The sequence below is a fragment of the Episyrphus balteatus genome, chromosome 3, assembly GCF_945859705.1.
Source record: "Episyrphus balteatus chromosome 3, idEpiBalt1.1, whole genome shotgun sequence".
Lineage (NCBI taxonomy): Eukaryota > Metazoa > Arthropoda > Insecta > Diptera > Syrphidae > Episyrphus > Episyrphus balteatus.
Window position 1 is genome coordinate 115,005,613 of NC_079136.1, and position 21,772 is coordinate 115,027,384.

Sequence of the window (21,772 nt, forward strand, 5' to 3'; positions counted from 1 at the left end):
AAAATAAGAACATTTTTTCTCTCTCCGCAAAAGTTTCTTTAATTTTATTCTTTGGATTGATACTGTTCAGACATTCCGACTTATAAGTGAGACGTTTTGTCGTTCAGGGATAGTTAAACTTATTGAACGCATACAACATGAAAAACAAATAACATGCAATAAATTCATTTTATATCATTTCTCTGCCTTACAGATTCCCAATAGGTACAATAAAATGCAGTTTTTTATTTTGTCTTCTTTACAACTGATTGATTTCAAATACTTCTGATATCTGGTTCCTAGTATTCTAAGACCACCTATCGAAAACAAAGATATTTCCCTTTGTCTATCTTCTATACCTGATGCCATAAACTCACTTCGCTTGACACCTTCACCTTCTTTTCGAAACACAAGCCCCTTGAAATTTTTTCTCAACAAAAAATTTTCCAATACTACCTGTTCTAAGTGCCCGCTCTGCCGCCGTCATATACTAGCAGAGAATCATGCTGGCACACATACGATTTACCCGCGTTAAATGGGAATGAATGTCATTCAATAGCCTGCGTTGGTTGCACTTACATTTTCTCTCGCATTATCTGTCCCTCTCTATCTCTCAGTGTCATGCTTTGTTTACACACTGAACCTATGTCAATGCCGCTGCTGGCGACTCCTGTACGAGCATTGCACTTGTACATTGAACGAGGAACAACATGCAGCCTGCAAGCAGACTATGGGGACTCGAACTGGCAGAACCTTGAATTTATGCGGTTCCACTTCTAAGCAGAGAAAATATATTTTATCTTGGCTCCTTTTGCTGCTTTACGATCCAACTAGAACACAAAATAAACAAGAAACTATATCTCTCCTCAGATGCTAGATAGATATACTCTTGGTGGCTGGGCTGCAAAATGTATCTTATTTCTTTTGCATGTTGCACGACACATTGGCGCCACTGATTTCACTAATTCTCGCACTTCTCTCCTTCAAGAGTGTATGGCGGGCGAGTTTGTGTATAGTGAGTCAGTGTCAATTTATTGTCAGAGTCATCGCGCGTTGCTGTCATTTTCTTGACACTTTGCCTGGTCCTATAGTGACTTTGGCGCTGTAATCGTTTTAAATTTAAATATTGGCGCTCGCAACTATGTGCAATTATGCCTGTAATTTTGTGTCGCTTCATGATGAAGACGAAGGCGGATGCCGACCAAGTCAATTTGGATACACACATACAAATGAACGAGCGAACTATCGAGCTGGAGCTTGTGATTCATGATGAGAGGGAGCGTTCGGTAACTTCAGTCGAGGTATACACCATCAATGTGTCAATTGATGATAATGACAGTTGTTGTTAGTGTAGTTTTTAGTAGTTTTAAGATAGACGTGGTGATGTAATGGTGGCGGTTTGATGAAAAGTACATCTTTTGGTTTATTAGTACCGAAGGAAAAACGCCAGCAAAATTGGGTGATTCAACAAACCCAGACGTGATTGTTGCTAGATCTCAAGTGTCAAACACAATTATATTTCCCGGTTAAAGCTTTTTGGGTGTTTTTTTTTTGTTTTCGATTCTTTTGGCAACTGTCCCACTTTTTGTTGGGGTGACTGTTGAGTATAGCCGACTACGAGTCAAGGCGGCTGGCATATGTTTTGTGATATTCATTTTTTTGGCTTTTGGATTAAAATTAAAGATTCAAGAGCAAATTAAATACGCAAAAAAATAGTGACTCATTACTCTTTCTTTTGGTGAATGAGAAAGAAGCGCGATGAAAAGATATTCTTTTGCGATTTCCGATATAATAATGATGATTATTACCTACGCATACTCACAAATTGGATTTATTTTTAAAATGTTGATTAATAATAATTTTTTCGGAAATATATTTTTACTTTGTTCGAAATTTTTTTTAATTGGGTTTTAATTTCATTCATAAAAAATCAGTTGTTTTTTTTTTATTTTTTGTTCAAAAATAAATGTCCATTGATCCCGTCGAGTGTGTGTTTTTAAAAGATGATGAGAGTCTAGGTACACGTCGCATGAAAATGCTTTTTGTTTAAACTTACATAAATGTTTTCTGACTCTTATAAAAACAGGATTTCGAGCATTCAGGAGTTAAACAGTGGTAAATTTGATATCAATCACAACTTAGCGATTTACTTTTGCAACTTGAAGGCGAAATTTATACAACCTCTAAACATTGGACCCTCTTTTTCAAAATACCTATGATAAGTAGTAAAGAAGTAACTGAGGTACATAGCAGCCGCTTACACATATTACACTCCATTTCACTGAGGAAAAAAGAATAGGATAGGTACTGGAAAACGCCTGATGATTCATAAAAATCATTTTCTATTAATGCTGTAGTGTCTAACTCATCCCAAGTCAATTCAATCTACAACCCATCGCCTTACAACTATCGAGGCCTTCTCAAGTAACACATCAGCTTTTGTAAATTATAATCTCGCAGGCAATAGCTTTTATAGAGCTTGCTTTAGAAACAAATTGCTTATTTTAGTTCAAACTAGTTAATAACAACTTTTAATAACTTGTTTAAATACTGTTAAAGAAACTTAATTGAAAAAAGCTAATAGAATAATAGTTTAGGAAATTTTGTTCTTCAAAAGGACTTCGTTAACAAGCATCTATAACTACTGTATCGAGTTTTTCGGTAAGACCTTAAAATCTCTTGGTAACAAAGCTTAAAAGAAATTACCAATTTTTGAATTTGTTTTTTGGTTTTGCATTAGAATAATCTAGCTTCGTTTAAACAACCTTAACAACCCTATTAAAAGCGATACTAGACTAGCCCAAGCGAATTAGAACTACACTTGCAATTTGCTGCATAAAGAAGAGATCGGAGGTCCGTCAAGATAGCACCCACATCCCCAAATTTACAAAATCTGAGTAGCGTAACGGGTACAATGGTTGGAACCCCTAAGCATTTTTTCACTTTGAATTGCGAATTACTCTCGCATTTAAAGAGTTAGGAATATGTTTTATATGTCAAATTAAAGTTTAAAGAATTTCTGACTTGAATGTTATTAGAAAAAAATGTTTAAAAAACAAAAACTATTCTTAAAATATTAAAATAGGAAAATCTACCCAAAAGGTAAAGTCATTGGCATTGATCCTCAAAATTGAAAGAAATTCAAGTGTTTTTCATGAGTTTTTATCAAGGTTTAGTTAAAAACAGTTTAATATAATATAAAAAAAGTAAATAAAATGTACGACTGGGTCGTACGTACTGGCTCTTGCATTTCAAATTACATACCTTTATGTTATATAATTTTTGGAAGTTAAATCTTTTTTTAAGTTTAAATTTAACAAAAAATTTTGTAATTTTCCCAAAAAAGAGAAACATCGAACATTGCGTACGTCAAATTTAATCGAAATCTCTGGAGCCGTTTTCGAGAAAATTGCAATATCTTGAAAACTTTATATACTAGGAGATATCCGTTAAAAACGAGATATGTATTAAAATAAAATATGTAAAAATGGGTCTTGGAAATCACGTACAAATCGTCTGTAACGAATTTTTTTGCAATTCTATCAATCCTTTTGAGCTCTTTTTTCCCTATTTTTCAAACATAAACTTAAAACGGATACACGGTATAATTATTGGCATTCTAAAAGGTACAATTATTGGCAGTGCCAACGATTGATGTCCCAAAGCACGCATTATTGGCACCCTCCTGCCAATAATAAAACCACTACTTTATAGAGGACCAATTATTGACACCCCTTTTTAATTAATTTGAACATAATTTTTTTATAAAAAAACAATTAAAAACATTTAATTTATTAGATTGTTAAGCTAAAAAAAAAATAAATCTTCATCCAAAAACTCAAAAAATAACAAAAACGGACAGTTACCAAATTCACTGCCTTAGCGGGAACACTGTATTTTTTGCACTTTTTTCATGAACTAAGAACGGCTTTACTTTTTTACTAATTAAAAGGAAGTTAGAATGAAATAAACCTAAATAAAAATGCTGAATTGTAGAGAGTTAATACAGTTTATGAAAAAAAAAAAAGATTTTTGTTCCTGGACATAGTAATTTTTGTGAAATGCTTTATTGCATGAAGGGTGCCAATAATTGGTACAAAAATCGGCGGTGCCAACCATTGTACCTTTGTTGCTAGTTTGTTGCTAATTAGTTGCTCCAATCTTGAATATGTTGCACCAATATTTGACCTTGAAATGCACTTCAACAGTTTTCTGAAAAAAGCTAAATTGCCCAAAATTTAACGCACAGCAACAAAAATGGTATCAAATGAAAGGGCCTCTTAACACCTTTTCAAAAAGGTCTGATTCAACTTTTAAATCCATCTCCTTCATGTCCTTCATGTTGGCAGCAATCTAGGTTCATGCTCGAACTTTTCATAGAATGACTCAACCTTTGCTCCTGACCAGACTTCTCCTTGTCTGCCGATAGAATTTTTCTTACCTATATAGCAGGATTTCATGGATATCATGGACTTGATCCCATATCAAATAGCATCGCTGTGATTGGAAATGGCTCAGGGCTTTCTCTCATCAAGGTTGAAAAAAAAAACTAACTGGGATCATCAGCTTGATCATCAAAATGAGAAAAAATTGTTGGCTAAGTACTTTAGACCATAAGGCCTGTTTTACAAATATTTAATCCGTGGTTCAGAAATTTGTATCTTCTGAAAACGGTGGTGAAGCTGATATTTAGCACTGGTTCAAGGTCTATATATGTATGTTAAAATAGATAAATTTATGTTTGAACCAAAGTTGAACCACAGCTAATCCGTCAAAATCGGCAAGTTTAATTCCTGAACCAGGGCTGAACAATATTTGTACAACTAGCCTTAAAAGATTTATGACGCTTATATGTACGTAAGCTCTTTTTGTCTTTTGTGTCCCCCAGAATTTGAGGGCTTGTGTACACATGCTTTGTTTGACGCTCGATGACGCAGCAATTTGATTCTTGCATAACTCACAATTAAATAGAGTATACACAATACACATACTTGTCAGTGGCTCTGCAACACACTTCATTCTTGCGAAGGGAATCACCATTTGAAGCGCTTGATGAGTGTTTTACGTTCATTAAGTGGTAACGACTCAGAACTAACTATCATCTATTTTCCACTAACACAACTTGGCACGATCTTTCGATCTTGGGAGCTCCCAACAGTAACGCTCTTTAAGAATTATCCTTACTGTCCAAACTAAGACAAACCAACCAAATTTCGAAAAATAATCGAATCTTCTATCTAGATTGTTTCAATATTTAACCACTTTTAAGTTACATAAACTCCATTTTTCATAACATAAAAAAATTTTTGACTAAACGGATTATTTCCTAATACACACTTCCAGTTAACTTCTACTCCCCCATTTGTTGATATTCAAAGTCTTCATTCAGTAATACCTCATATTATTTCTGCTCTTAATTTTTAAGCTTCTTTGTGAACAAAATGCCTAAAACCTTTAACAAATTGCTGCTTCTTCCACGTTCCTATTTATTCAATGGCTATCAACAAAACAAAGAAAACCAAACCAAAACTTGGTCACACTAATTTTTCGTTTTAAATAAGGGTACTCTTCTGACATTGACCTATGGCCCAGAGGGGATCAATGTAACAAATACACAACTAATTGGCTTAGTTTTTATTATTTTTACTCAACAATAAAATCACAATAAAACTCATTAAAATTATTTAAATAACTGACCAAAATGATTAATAAAACAAAGGCAAACAAACAAAAAAAGAGTTAAATCACCAACAAACATTATAAAAAACCAAAAACAGCTATTCAGCCAGCCAAACTTCCAAACTCCGTTACATCAAAATGTCATTCCACTCATTCCTTAACCTTTCCCGACCACAAGTCGAAGCCATTCCAAAAAACCAGTTTCCGGCAAAAAAAATACAAAAAGTTAATCCATCTTTTAAATGTTCCCCCCAAAAAAGACACTTCTTATAACTGTCAACAAATCTTTTAGCTTGACCCTCATCTTCCAATTTTATTACATCTCTCAATTTGTCTTATTTTTATTATCACACAACTTTTAACGAAAAATTCAAGCCTAAATATGCAAAAGTTTTTTGCTCTTTTTTTGTTTTGAGAAGATTTGAAGAATTGTTGAATGTTGACCTATTTTTAGAACAACAGCTAACAGCAAAAATTGAAGACAAGACACTCTTCTAGGCAAAACAGCAAAAGAAGATGCCACACATCTTCTCTCTATTTAACCATTCTTATTGTTCTTTTACATCTCTCAGTTTCTACTTCAATTCAAGTTTTGTTTTCAAAAGAACAAAAGTTTAACTTCTTGCAAGCCATTTAACAAAAACAACAATAAATTCAAAAAATTAAAAAAAAAAAAGATACCTCTTCTTCTTCTTTAGTTGCCTATCAAACAAAAACAATCCAACAGAATCAAACCACCACCACACAACAATACGACTTGGTTTCTATATCAACACAAAAAGATACTTTATCTCCAACATGTTTGACGTTTAATCAATTCAGCTTCATGTTCAGCTATTCAGCGTAAGGAAATCTCTATTTCAAACCGAATAACTGTGTAGGGGAATTATGTTTGAGTTGTAAGCTGACGTCATTTGTATCTGCAAGTCAACCAAGACATGACGGTAGATACTTTTCACAGCTGATGAGATTGTTTTAGTCCGAAAATAACTCGACGTGGTAACGGTTCGGTTACGGTGTGGAATAGTTTGACACGTTCAACGTTTGTTCCTTTATTTTTCAAAATTTATCAAATTTGAAATACAAATTATAATAATTAAAGGAAAAATCGTTTGTTTATATATGTATAAAAAAAGAAACTAAATTTCATAAAAAAATTTAAATATTTTATTTTTGGAATTTTTGTTTGTCATTTCTTCTCCTTTATCGCTGATTGTCTTGTCTGCCTTTTTCCATAAATTCAATCCTTTTTTGAATTTGTTTCTTCTGGTTTCTGTTCAATTCTGAAACAGGATGTTAGTCGCCCCGAAAATACCAACCAGAAACGCCAGTTGAATATTTAATTAGTTACTTTGAGTTGTTAAGAGACTAATCGAATTTGGATAAAAATATCAGTTTTTTATTTTGGTTAGTTTTTGGTGTTCTTTTGTTTGCTAAACAAAAAAAGAAGAGGAAATTTCAGTTCCTCCATGTGCTAGTGGATTACCAGTGTTGTGTTCAATAGTGCAAATTGTGATAGGCAAAGTTTTTCAATTGCAAGAAGTCCTGTTTCGAAAACATCGAAGGATTTTTTTAGATTAAATAAAATTTACAAAAAATTGATAACTCATCATTGTGTTTACTTAATTTTGATCTAATTTTTGAGAAAAAGTGTTGAAAAAAACAGCACAATCATTATTAGCACATCGAGTAGTAGTTTTGCTAGTGGTAGCCGTACCAGTAGCACCAGCAGGAGCCGGAGTAGCAGCATCAAAATGTTGGTTACTCCAACAGAACCAAATACTGGGCAAACACCGCCACCGCATCAGCCATCGACACCAAGTCGCACACCATCGATACTCGATAGTCCAACTTTGGCACGCGTCGAACGTGCCCGATTGAGATTGGAGGCGAGTAATCAACAAACCAATGGCAAGCGAGAGGATAGTTTGGAGCGAAGCATTTTAGATCCAAAGGTATGAGTTTTTGAGAGCCTTTCCCATATTTTTGTAATCTGTAAGAGCTTATGAATGTTTAATTAGTTTGTGTATCTAAAATCCCCCATCTTTCTATCTAAAATGTGCGATGATTTTCTATGACTCGTATCTTTATCATGGTGACGAATCTTTAATTAGGAAAGTACCTCACAGAACAGTTAAGACTCTTTTCTGATGAATTTGATGATAAATTCAATTAAAGTGCAAATAGGTATTTTGAGAGTTCGGGAGAATAATGTGTTGTTCATTGTTTGTTGATATTTTTATTATAAATACGTCAGTCAATTTTAAAATCAGCAAGTGTTTGCGAAATGATTTTTAGAAAATAATAACAAATAAAAACAAGATCATTAGTGTGGGAGGTTAGGTTGAATTTAAATTAGATGGAAGGTGTGAGGTATTTTGTTTCGGATACAAATTAAATGTGATGGGAATATTAGAATGTAATTTTAGCAAAGAGTGTTTCGAAGTAGAGAACAACTGGAAATGAAACTATGTTTGACCTTGCTAGTAAAAAATGTTGCAAATTGTATATTTTTTTGTTCAATCTTTTTGGTGCAAACGTAAATGGCTTTTTTTTTTTAAGGGGTTATAGGTATATTATTAAAACATTTTTATAAAACTTTTTTATGTTTATGTGTTTTTAATGGCAGATTTTAGAATTTAAAAAAACGATGTTCATATTAATATTTTTTAATGTAGCTAAATTTTGGTGAGCTTTCTTTAAAAAGAAATCATTTTTTCTTAGGCCAACAACATTGAAAGGGTCAGTAAACTTAAATAAGTTTTTATTTTTTCAAGAAAACAATTGTGCCCATGATTATGAAAGTGGACTAAGTCACTTTTTGCATTGTTTGAAGAAAAACTTACATAATAATTTTCTTATAACGATTTAATTATATTTCTTTTATGAAATCACTAGAGGAGCAATAAAGAAGTTTATTTACTGCAATTTAGCTTTCAAATAAACTTTACCCCTTAAATAATAATTATTTTTAGGCTAGATTTGATGCCATTTTTAGGAGTGACTTAGTCCACTTTCATAATTAAGGGCACAATTATGGAAAAGTATTTTGATATTCCTGATGATTTTTTTTTTTTTTTTGTTTTCATAATCGGATTGAGGTTAGTATCTCAAAAATTTAAATTTTTCAAAAACAAAGAATTTTGGAAAACTATTTTCTCAGCACTTTTTAAAAAATGATTTTATTCAGAAACCCAAAACTTTTCAATTTGTGGTTTCTTTTATAAATAAAAGCCCTTACAATTTTTAAATTTTTTTGTTCATTAGTTTTCTTAGAATAATTGCTTTTTTTTACCCCCAAAGCTATGTTTTAAGGAACAAATTCAAAATATGCTAATTCAACCTCAGAAAAAATAAAGCCTATCGTCTCAAACAAACAAAATTGAAATAAGCAACTGCTTATGTCTCTTCTTTTAATTTAATTTTATAAGAAATTTAAGAAAAACTTTAAAAAATAAATAACAAATTTAATATGTAATAAAAATACCTTTTTGAATGAATTTGACCTCCATTTAATTTCTTGTGCAACAAGATTTTTGATCTGTCTAAGAAAGTATGCAATTAAATTTCTTTTGTTAAGGTGCATTCTTAGAAAAAAATTGATAGAGCCGTTAAAAAAAAAAACAAACAAAAATTACAAAATATTTCGAATTTTTTATATTTATTTTTATGAAAAAAAAAAAAATTGTTTGATTTAAAAAAAAATAAAGGTTGCCACTTCATTAAAAATTTTGTTACAATAATTTAAGAAAATCATTCTGGTGCCATGAAAAAATATTGCAATAAAAATGTTTTCTTTTTAAGATAGATTTAAATTAAATATCAGTAATGTCAATGTGGAGTATTATAATTTTTTTAATTACAAAACTAATGATGAAAACAATTTTAAAAAATTTGTAACGAACAACGGAGATGTGTCATATTTTATAAAGGGGTCTTTTAGTGGCTACAAGATATTATTTAAATATTGAAAAATTCTTTTTAGAAATACATACATATCTTAGGAATTTCTTTTTTTTTTCAAATATTTTTGGCATTGATTTATAATTCGAAGCTTGCCAAAACAAAAGATTTATTTTTAATTAAAAAAAAATGACTTGCGATTTAAAAAAAAAATATTGTTAAGAATATTTTAGACCAATATACCTATCAAAAAATAATTTTAGTAGCCTTGTTTCGAAAAAAAAAAGTTTTTTTTAATCCAAAAACTTTTTTTTTTCAAAACCTTACATTTAGCAAAAGAAAAGCTTCTTAAAAATAAAAATCATTTTGATCGATTAAGTTTTTAAAGAGATTTGGAACTGAAAAAAAAAAAAGGTTTAATGAAAGGTACCGTTAGTAAAGATTTCTTAAAAAATCGATTTTTTAGTTATGTTTCATAAAAGAAAATTGCGTAATATTTTTTTTTTTAACTATGCCCCATGCTGTAATTTTTGGATTAAAAAATGTATTGGCTTCAAAAATCCCTATAAAGTGCTAAAAAGTGCCAACCATAAAACAAATTGGACCTTCTGTAAAGCTTCTGATAACGACAGACAGATAGTTAAACAGAAGTAATGTCAAACCCACATTCTTCGCATTAAAAGAATTTGCTTCTGTTTAACTAAATAACAAATTTAATGTTTATATTCAAAAACATTTAAGATAATGCAACCGTTGCAGTTGTAGGTTTTTTTATACCCACATACTAATGCTGGCTTATATAATTTAAAGCTTCCAATTTTCTCACCATTTTTTTTTTTTGTTTCTATTTAAGTTGAGTGTTTTGATTTTTTCGTAAAAGATTATCCATTTTAATTTAAAAACTCTACACTTAGTTAAATAATAATTTCTTTTTTAAAGAAAATCTTTATTTGTTTTTTCTACAACCAAGAAAGACCACGGAAGCATATTATGACCTTTTTTTTTTTTTTTTTTGAAGAATAAACAAGCATAATGGAAAATATAACCCTTTTTTATGTGGACTCTACACAAAAATCTAATCAAAAAGAATTAGATGAAGAAAAATGAAAATGAAAATTTATTTTATTGTTGCTTCGTGATCCTAAAGGTCCGTATCCGCATATGGAAGTCATCATCACCATTTTTGAGTTCGCTGGCAATTCCAAATCCTTATGTTCTCTTCTAGCCTTCCTCAACAAAAAAGAAAAAAAAAAAAGAGGAAAAACATTTTGAAAAAACCTTTTAACGATGTCATGTGTGTGCACAGAGAGTAGGTAGGTTGGTACACATAATCATACTCAGGACCCACGTGTGCGGAGAAATTTCCATGTCCAACATTAAACAAGCACCAACACTGTGTACATAACATGTTCCCTACTATTTTTTCTGATTTAAGTCATGTTGACCTTTTTGTTTAATTCACGTGTCCTTCTTTCTATTCGCAATATCAATTCTCATATGGTGACTAGGGACGTACTTTTTCCCTTCCACTGCAATAATGTGGGTCATGTGTACTTTAAACAATTCTAAAGTGGACAAAATAAATTAAGAGACAAAATAAAAATCTGCAATTGCAGTTTGCACCACATGAGGAAGGATTTTAAACAAATTGTTAGAGTTTTTTTGGACATTGACCTTTTAAACACTTTTTCCATCATACCGATTAAAAATCTCATTTCAATAACTTCTGCAATCAGTTATAACTTTAATCTTAAATTATTCTTCAAGAAGGACTCAAAAAACATCAATTCAATTTATTCAAAGTAGGTATCACTTTTTCAAGAAATAACGCCTACATACACTAATCTGAAAAAATAAAAATACCATCAACATTCTATTAAACACCAAATGGCAAAATGTAATTCTTTCTCACATAAACAAGTCGAGAAAATATTTATGTATTTTAAATTTTCTACAAAAAAAAAAAGAAAAAAAAACTTTTTGATAGATACTCTTACTTTTGTGCTTTTTGTTTTTTGTTTTGTTCTTGATATCTTTAATGGAGAATTGGGAATTAAGAAAAGAATCTATAAGAGAAAAAGAAAAACAAGACACCCAATTTAAGTGAAAAAGTATCAGTTATTTATTTTCGAATTGGGAACTGTTTTTTTTTTTCAGATTTTATTTATTTTTGTTAGAGTCAATTTTTAAGTCAAACGACCTTCGTCCATTAAAACTTATCGATATCATTTTTTTTCCTTATTTTTTATCCAACTAATTTGCATTTGATATTTATTTGTTTTAACGATCATGGAGCTTGTTGACAAAAATTTATTGTAATTGGTTTGAATTTTATTTTAAAGAAGACATTACTTAAGATAGAATTTGACTTTTTACTTTTAGAATAAAAAAAAAAACTGTTTATCTATGAAGATAAATCTCATAAAAGTTTTTTTTATTGATAAAGTTTCTGAAATTAAACAAAGATACACGTACAAGTTTAAAATAAATAAAATTCTTGTTGTTATTTGAGTGAACTGATTTAAAATTCAACTGGCTTCAAAGTGTTTCTATCTTAGCTGGTAAAAATTAAAAGGAATAATTTTCGAATCATTTGAACTTTTGAAAATACGAAATTTTTGAACCAAACTAGTCTTATTCGTTTATTCATCCTTCAAAACAATTTTTGATCAAATTCAAAAATTGTTTTAGGAAGTAAGAAAATGAAAAATCGCCTTTCAAATTTTGAGATAGACGTATAAAACTAATTGTAATCGTTTTTCCACCTCGAGTTCTTTATACATACCAAAAAGTATAGTTTGTCCACCTCCCATTTAGGAGATATTCAAAAAACAAATTTTGAACTGAAAAATTTAAAGTCCACTTAAAACCATTTTTTTTTTTTTTTTATTTTAAATTGCAATCACTTGTCCAGTTCGAGTTCTTGATACATTTCAAAAATCATCGTTTGTCCACCCTCAGTTTAGGAAATTTTCAAAAAACAATTTTTTATGGCAACTTTTTTGCTAATATCTTCAAAAATTATTTTTTTTGATATTTCAAAAATTCACATGACAATCGATTGCCCACCTCGTTAACTGGATACAAACAAAAAATCATCGTTTGCACAAAAGTTTTCAATGTTACCAAAAAAAAATAACGCATACACCACAGTGAACTTCTTAGTTTCCTCTAATTTTAATCACTGATTGATTAGCAAAACCATCTGAATATTTTAAACCATTCACTAACTGAAAATTATTCGGTTGTGAAGTTAAAATTTGAACTGTGGGGCTTACATAGAGCTGAATAATTTATCTTCTTTTTCATACGCAAAAAAACACCTTATATATCATAAAAATTAAAAACATAAAAAAAAATGACTTGGATGATGCTGTCTCTATTTTGTATATAATATAATTTAGAGCACTTATTTTTTTTATTAGGGTAAGGTGGTATAAGAGTGCGCATTTTAGACAAAACACCAAATAAAACAATAACAAAAAGAATTTAACTACTTTTTGTATATATAGTTTTTAGTTTATAATCAAAGCAACGAAAAAAACTTAAAACTGGTGACAAAAATGTATTAATTCAAAAGTTATAAACAAAATACCACGTTAGGTCATTTGCGCACTCTTATACATCCTATTGTGTAAGAGTGCGCAGCTTAGTTTGTAAGAGTGCGCAGCTGCGTACAGTTGTAAATTCGCACAAAAGTCGCAAATAAAACTGCCTATCTTTAAATAAACAGAGTATTTTTCAACCCATCACTCCTTGCATGAGGATCAATCAATTTAGTCTTCGATTAATGGTTCCGAGAAAATTTCAATATTTCCTAGTTACTTTCATTAGCTTGTTTTTTGTAAAACTTGTATTTGGTTTCTTTTTGGTTAGAATTGCTTTTTCTAGCTGCTGTTTGCTAGTATATGGACAAATGCCAGTTATTTTGAAGCCTTGGATAGCATTTACTACTTTTTTTCACCGCGCACTCTTATACATCATCATGGTGCGCACTCTTACACGTCCAGGCATGTAATCGAAGAATATATATGTATTTCACAATGCACTTTATGACCAATCTTACGTGTTCCTTAAATGTTTCTTTTTGTCGACTTTTCAATGTCCCATACTTTGTTTATTGTTATTTTTTGTTGTTAAGCGGAAAATTTAATTTGTTTGGCAAGAAAAATTGGAAAAAAAAGTGCTAAAAAACTTAAACTTAACTAGCACCTCTGTTTACCAACACATTTTCATGAAATTTTGACAGCATATCAAACTCATTTAGATCTTTCCAAAATAAGTGCATTCAGTCTTATATTCCCTTTCAAACCGTAGAAAATCGCTTTGCGCACTCTTATCAACCGCGCACTCTTATACCATCCTACCCTACATACGGATTAAGTTTATGTGCTAACATGTTTAATTTTTTTTTTTTGTGGGGGGGGAATTTTGAGTACCTGCTTTTGAATTTTTGTGTGCAAATTTATTATTTTGAAATTTTCTAAACGTAGCTAGGTGAAACGAAGACTTTTGGGGTAGGTATCTAAAAGTAAAGAAGATTTGGAAAAACGACAGAAGTTTGAATTTTTGTAAAAATGTAATTTTTGGGGATTTAAGGGGACAGTGCAAAATTTCTTTTTTTTTTATAATATAAGCGTTTTAGGCGATTTTTCATTTTTTAATAGCGCATTCCACAGAAAAACTGAAGTTTTCTGTAAAATACAATCATCACTTTCATGTGTTTATGTATTTTTTACGAGGGCTTAAAGTACCTGCTGCAAAATCAATTCCATTATTCATTTGTATCTAATTGATTGACAATTTATTATGATTTCCATCGATCCAGACCCCAATTGATTAAACAAACAAGAACAACAAACACGACCACGACCACCTCAATCAATATAAAATTCATCTTAAATTTCTCAATTCCACAAACTGTGCCACCCGAACGGAAAAGGATGTGGGAATCAAAGTACATAATAATAAATAAATGCTTGAACGCATAAGGCCGCATAAACTTACATATTTTTTTTGTTCTGTTTCTGATAGCCCATATGTTTGCATGTTTTGTATCATCCATCCCCTCATGTGTAGATTACTTCCCTCTAATCATATATTTTTTTATTCAACATCAACAAACAAGAACAAAATAAAATTGATATCTTACTCATAGAACTCATATTATGATAGGGGATTACATATAAAATCTCTCGCAATCACCACCATGCATGCATGCGATATGCAATGCATGCTGCTACTGCGGTGGCGGTATATAATTTTTTCTCAAACAATGTCCACCGGAAATTGCAATTACTTGAAACTATGTATGGTTTTTTTTTTTCTCCGAATTCCATCATCACAAAAGAAACCAAACAAAATCCCTCGATAGACTTTATCATCATCACCACACACTTCGAGTATTTTCATGCTTCTCGATCTCAAGCTTAACTTAAAGATATGCCGCCCTATATCACAACTTCGTCGGCAACGCATGTTGCGTTGCATGTAAAAATGTTAATCGCACAAAAAAAAAAAAAAAAAAAAAACGCATGCAAATTTATTGAGCTGCGTTTTTTCGTTTCAAACATTCCCAACCTCAATCCAAATTAAATATATGGCACAACATCTCTCACACAAATTGCATAAGAAGTGCAGCTAAAAACGTAGGAAAAAATATTCAAACGAAAAACCTGGAGCCAGTCATGGTTACCAGATGCAACGAAATGGGTTGAATTTTTTTTTTAATAATTTTTAATATTTGTAAAAATATACTTTAAAAAACAAATTCAGGATCCGATTAGTTCAGAAATTTAATAAAAATTATGAAACCCCAAAATCGCCAATCAACAACTCTTAAAAAATTTAAATTATTAATGTTGTTTTAATGAACATTAAAGGTTAAAGAACCGAACAAAATTCGATAGAACAAAATTAGAAACTGCAGAGACCCCAAAATCCATAAACTTTAAATAAAAAAAAAAAATTAGAACCCAATTATCCAGGAAGTCAAGTTTGCAAAACTTCAAAATTTCACAAATCAAAATTTTTATGACCTATGAAATTTCAAGGTCAAGAAAAGCCAAAATTCCAAAAACAAAAAAATTAAAAGGTCAGAGTTGTTAAATAACGAAACATAAAATCTACTACCTAATTGTAAAACCTAAAAACGTTTAAAACTCAAAATTACAGCTAAACCCTTAAAATTGTTTGATATATCAATAGTTTCAGCGGCCGGATATAAAGGGTTATCTTAAATTCAGAAACTGTTGACCCAAATAATAAAAACTTGGATCCTCAATATATACCTAAAATTTTTAACGCTGAAAGTCTGTACAACTCAAATTCCATTGAGTACAACTCAAATTTTTTTGACAATTCTAAAGGTGCCAGGTGAAAGATGAAAGAAAAAAAATTAGGCGTCTCATACGGATTTTTTTCCAACACTCTGCGTTTCGAAATATGAATTTTTGAAAAATACCTACTTTTTTAGGGGTATTTTTGGGTAGTTTTTGATTATTAGCTTTTTTTGGAGGGTTCAAGTTATATGGGACATGTTGGGCTGATAAATGCGCATACATGTGCAAAAAATTGGAATCGTTAAAAGAGTTTTGACTGAATACGGAGAAAAATAAATTTTAAAAAAACAGGTTTTTGGCCGTTTTTAACCGATTTTCATCGTTTTTTATTTTTACCTTTTTTTCTTTAATAGATAGAGGAATATTATATATGGAGTAATGATAGACCATGACTACGACTATATGTGTGCGAAATTTCAATCATTTTCGTAAACACAATTTTGAGATAACGGTAAAATAAATATTTTAGAATTCAACAGGTTATAACTTTTTACCAAGAGCAGATAGAAATTTGATTAAACATTTATGAGAATCCTGATACAATTACATCTTTGAAATGAGATTGATACGTCAGGTGAAACAATAAGCTTTCACATGGTATAAATTTTTTTATAGGTTGTTAGGGAAAAAATTTATTTAATAGCATGAGAACATAAAAATAAATGTTTTTTTGCTTTTTTTGATGAAATTTCATCGAGTTTAAAAAATTCTTGCTCTTTTTATAGATGTCTCATAGACTTGATCTATATATATATTTTTAGCTAAGACAATAAGCTTTCAGATGGTGTAAAAATTTGTATAGATTGTTAAAAAAAATGGATTTAATAGCGTGAGAAGATAAATTTACATGTTTTCTTTGCTTTTTTTGATGAAAATGATTGTTATAAATAAATTATTTTAGTACTTTTTGCTCATTGTAAAAATTTAAAAATGGTTTTATTATTTAGAAGAAATATTTGGCTTTTTAATGGTATAATTTTTTTTGTGAGCTTTTAAAATAAAAAAAATTCATATAATGAGAAAATTATGATTGTTTGAAATAAATAACCCTTCAAATGGCTCATTTTAAAAGTACACAACCTGTTTTCTTACGACGTTATCACGTAAAATCATCGTCCGTAAACCGGCTTTACAGACAACCTCTTTTTTGTTAAAAATGATTATTTGACTTGTAAAATCAATAATTGTGTTAATACTTTCATAAACTCACTCTTCGTCAAAAGATAGTCAAATTCAAAGTCCATACAGAAATTTGAAAATTAAATTAATTAATTACATAGTTAATTTTAATAAAAATAAAAAAATAATGAAATTACTCTTAAAATAGAGGATCCAATTTTTGTGAACTCAATTCTTATACAATTTTGTCAGTTATTTTTTATTTTAATAAAATTTGATACTGGCAACTCTGAATTTCTATAAATCAGAGTTGGTGTTGGGGCTTAAAGAAAAATGCGATACGCAGTAAAAACTTCAAACTCTGTGGTTTTCTTTTATTGTGTTTTAATTTTTCCCTACATATTTTGTTGTTGTTCATATTTTTTTAAGTGTTTCCACTTTAATTTTTTTTGTTAGTTATTCGTTTCCTTTTAATTGGATTGAACTGATTGGAATTGTTTTTATTATGGTAAATTGCTTTTAATGGTATGCTGTGTGTGGATTGTAATCGGATTGACGGCCTTTTTATCCCTCTCAGTGTTCTTGTATATTTATTGTTTTACATATCAATTTCGATTTACATAAAAAAAAACCCTCGCTGGATGGCGTTATTGTCGTCGTTGGTGCACATTTTATAGTTTTAGATTAATGCCACTTGACATTCGATTATGGATTATGTTTTGTATGTTAGCATACTGATTTGAGTTGTGTGTTAACTGCTGCACTTCACTGAGTTTGAATTAGATTTTGTTGTTGTTTTTTTCTCTCTGGTTTTTTGAAAAAAAAAAAAGTGCAGTGGGTTGATAAATGGTTGATGCATAAGCTAAGCATTTGACATTAAAGTGGGGGAAGATGCAATTTGACAGACTTAACTTTAACGACCGACCTGCACGTAAATTGCGCGATTAATTGTGTGTTTTGTGTTAAATGGAATGGAGGCAGAGTAAAAACAACACAGCCACCACTATCATATAGGCATCAATACGAGTGTGGAGGATTTTCATTGCATAAAGGCGTGCAGAGCACAAACCAGATAGTGTTTTTATTTTTTTTAATGAAGATTGATTGATTTAAGTGTTGGGAGGAGGTAGGTTTAATTATTTTATATCGTGCTGATTTTTTTTTTTTTTTTTTAAATAAGAGCGAAAGAAAACTGGGTCACTAGGGGAAATTTTAATGCAGAAAATCAATCAAGCTCAATTGAGTTTTTCAATAATTGAAAGGGTTGGTTTATTACGGGAACTGGAGTGTTGAGATTTTTTTTATTTTGCAGACAAGTTGATGATATATATGTTGGTATGCAAAAAATGACTACCTAGTCATTTGGTAGTTTCACCTACAAAGTTCTGGTGCAAATTTATTTACCATGACCCAATTTATTTAAAAGGGGCTCTTTTTTAAATTTCTATTTTTTGTTGTTGATACATATCAAATAATGCCGCAAATTGGGATATTTTTTCATAATGAAATTATGTCTCAATGAAATAAGGCCCAAAAAATGAATGAAATTAGGCCCCAAAAAGCTTAGACTTTTTTTTTTAGAAAAATGAAATAAGACCCTTTTTTTCATAATGAAGTTTATTTTAGATAAGAAAATAACAACCCAAACCAAGTAAACCATCTTTATGGACGGACATTTTAAAATTGTTCCTCAAGGATGTTTCAAAAAATGAAATAAGGTCCCAAATGGTTTTTAAAGAAAGTGAAATTTCATTGGCATAGTTCGCCCAAGATAAATTAAATAAGGTCACAAAAAATTAAATAAAACTAAAAAATTTCTGAAACTTTGTTGTTATTTTTTGCTTATTTTTTGGAACCAGAAATCTCCGGATGTAGCTATGGATAATTGTTTTAACTAATTGTATATGTTACCAAATATCATTTGAAAAAAAAATCTAAAAATTTTACATTTTTTGGTCGACTCAATTATCCGGGGATTTCGGATATATGATTTCAATAATACTAAATGAAACACTTAAAATTGATTTCTGTAATTGGGTTCCTGGTCAATTGCGTCACATATTGTGCATTTATGCCCAACGTATTTATTAGGGGATTTCTGTAAAACTTTTAATTTTTGTATGTATGCATTTATTTCAGATTTTTACTTTAGAAATCGGTTTTGGGGATTTGAATTTCTTGGTTTTCAAGTTTTTGTACTTTTCGGAATTTTGGCTCATTCCTTGTACCCAATTTTTTTTAAATTGCGTGTGATTAAACATAAATAAAGGCCACACAATTTTCCCAAATTACCTACCCATAAAAATATTCACCGAACAAATATCGATTTTTGTAAGTTTGCTTTTATTAAAAAAATCTACTTTTCAAAAAACGTTTAATTATGCATACAAAACAAAATCCCCTTTGATAGAAAACAAAAATCAATTCTACCCTTCTTTTCATGCCACAAGAATAAATTTCAAAGGAAAAATTCCAAAAAAGAAAAAATCTTATAAAAGAAAAAACAAACTTTATATTTCTATATTGGCAATCGGCCTAATCCCTTTTTTAACCAAATCTATTTGAATAAGAATTCAAGGAATTCTTCGGGAATGATGATGAAAAAAAATCAAAATCAAAATCAACCCTTCTATCAGCAAAAGTATAAGCCTCCCCTTCAAAATAACAGAAAACATCTTATTGTCAAGGACCCTTTTGCAAAAACATATAGATTCAAAGTTACAACCCTCGTTCTTTTTTTTACCAAACAAAATCAACATCATCAATAAAAAAGAAAAAGAATATCAACTTGAGTATCTTAAATCAAAAAAAAAAAAAAAGAGAGAGGAAAAAAAAGGCATAACCATCCTCCAACATTAAGATCATCGTGTCCATCATTTTCTAATCACAGTCAATGATTGATTACCTCCTGTCCAAAGAATTTCAATTCAAGAGTTCAGCCTACAACACATCAGGCTATAAGAAGAAGGGACGAACCCATCTCCACCACAAACACGATTTGGCTCTTAAGATAAGAGGCCAAGAAGTGATACCGATTAGACATTAGACCGTCTTCGTCTTCTTCAGAATCAGAGGAGTCAGAGTCTGTCTGAAGAGTTTTGCCTTTTTCAAGGACTTTTTCTTAGTCTCTTATCTTTCTTTTTTTTTCATTTTTGGCACAAACATGATTTTCTTGGATTCGTTTGTCTCGTGTGTTGTTTCTTAAATTTAAAAAAACCCAACACTAAAATAAAATAAAAAATGGTTTCCTTATTATTTTGTTCCTTTTTTTTGGCATAAAAAAACAACTATAATGTCAGGAGTCAAAAGGAAGAAGAATTTAATTTTTGCCTTCCTGTAATAAGAATGGGTAGAAATCCCCTTATGAATCCCCCCCCCAAAACTTCTTCTTCTATAGAGCCCAAAAGGGCGGTTAGGAATTTGAACCTTTTTTTTGTGTGTGTTTGAGTTCGTTCAGACAAAAATTTTGGCTGTTCTCGTTATTCGTCTAAATTTTATTATACCTCAGATATTTGGACATTTGGAAAAAGGAAGAAGAAGAAGATGTACATTTCTGTTGTTGTTGGCTTTTTTAAGGCATCATTCCTCCAGTCCATAGTAAGCCTGTCATCGTTGCATGCAAATTCAAGAGAAAAGACCCGAGACCGAAGACGAAGGGTAAACGATGGAGAATATACAATAAAGTCAAAGAATTCATGAGCTTATGAATGAAAGTCTCTGTTTATTTTTTTTTTTTTTTTATTTTTTTCTTGTTGTCGGTCTATTTTTATTATTATTTTTATTTTTATTACTTTTCAACGTTTGAGTGTTGGGATATGATAAACACGTGTGTATCTATGATGTCGATTAGGGCATTGAGTTTGGGGTTTTTTAATATAATTTTCTATTCCGACCATAGTCAAATATTTGTTTTTTAACGAATTCATCGTTTTGCAAAAAATTTGTTTTTTTTTTTTTTGTTAAATGATACGATAAAGAGGAAATACAAATATGAAAAAGACACGAATAGAGAGAGAGAGTTTGTGGAATATAAAATAATTGTTAGACAAAATTCCATAGAAATGTGTGTTTTTGATATAATTATGCGAATTTAATGGCCGGAAGTTATCGTAGTTCGTTGTGTGACATTATAGTGAAGACATACAAGACAGAAGCCCAAAAAGACACTAAAACATTGGGAAAATATTATTTTTATGCAAAAATTGTGTCATCAACAGGAAATTCGGGTTGTAGAATTTGAATTTTAATTTGAAACAGACGCGATAACAACAAAATGATAATAATATTTTGGGAAGCAAGGTACCTATTGCTTTTTATTTTTTTTTTGTCGAAGCTGGTTAATTAGGTGATTTGTGGGAATTTGACATTTTAGACTTGAAGGTGTTTGTAGGTATTTTTTTTTTTTTGTTTTATTATTGATTGAGTCATGTGGTTTATATTTAGCTTTAAAATTCAAAATTTTAAAGCAAATTTTTTTTTTGTATAGGAAGTCTGAAAAATATGAAATGTCGTCTAAAAGTCTCAAATTTTATGATAGACGTTTAGTACAAATTGTAATTGTTTTTCACTTCGATTTCTATATACATACCAAATATTACCGTTTTTCCACGCTGCGTTTAGGAGATATTTAAACAAAAAAAAATTGTACTGAAAATTCCCAACAAAAGTTACACATACACCACAGTGTACTCGTATGTACTGAAAATTTCAAAATTCAAAAAAATTACTATTTTTTCAACTTTGAATTTTTC

The 21,772-nt window shown here is 30.2% G+C and overlaps 1 protein-coding gene across 6 annotated transcripts in view; it reads left to right on the plus strand.

Annotated features, from left to right (window-relative positions):
- The first annotated feature begins 1,115 nt into the window (after window positions 1-1,115).
- LOC129915990 (putative uncharacterized protein DDB_G0282133) overlaps window positions 1,116-21,772 on the plus strand; it is a 103,163-nt gene continuing 82,506 nt past the window's right edge. For 4 of the 6 annotated variants that reach the window (XM_055995741.1, XM_055995742.1, XM_055995746.1 and 1 more), the window contains exon 1: window positions 6,627-7,613. In XM_055995741.1, the coding sequence (XP_055851716.1) occupies window positions 7,413-7,613 (201 nt within the window). In that variant the 5' untranslated portion in view covers window positions 6,627-7,412. Of the gene's footprint in view, window positions 1,281-6,626; window positions 7,614-21,772 lie in introns of those variants that run through there. The other 2 variants (XM_055995745.1, XM_055995744.1) reach the window with 2 other exon arrangements.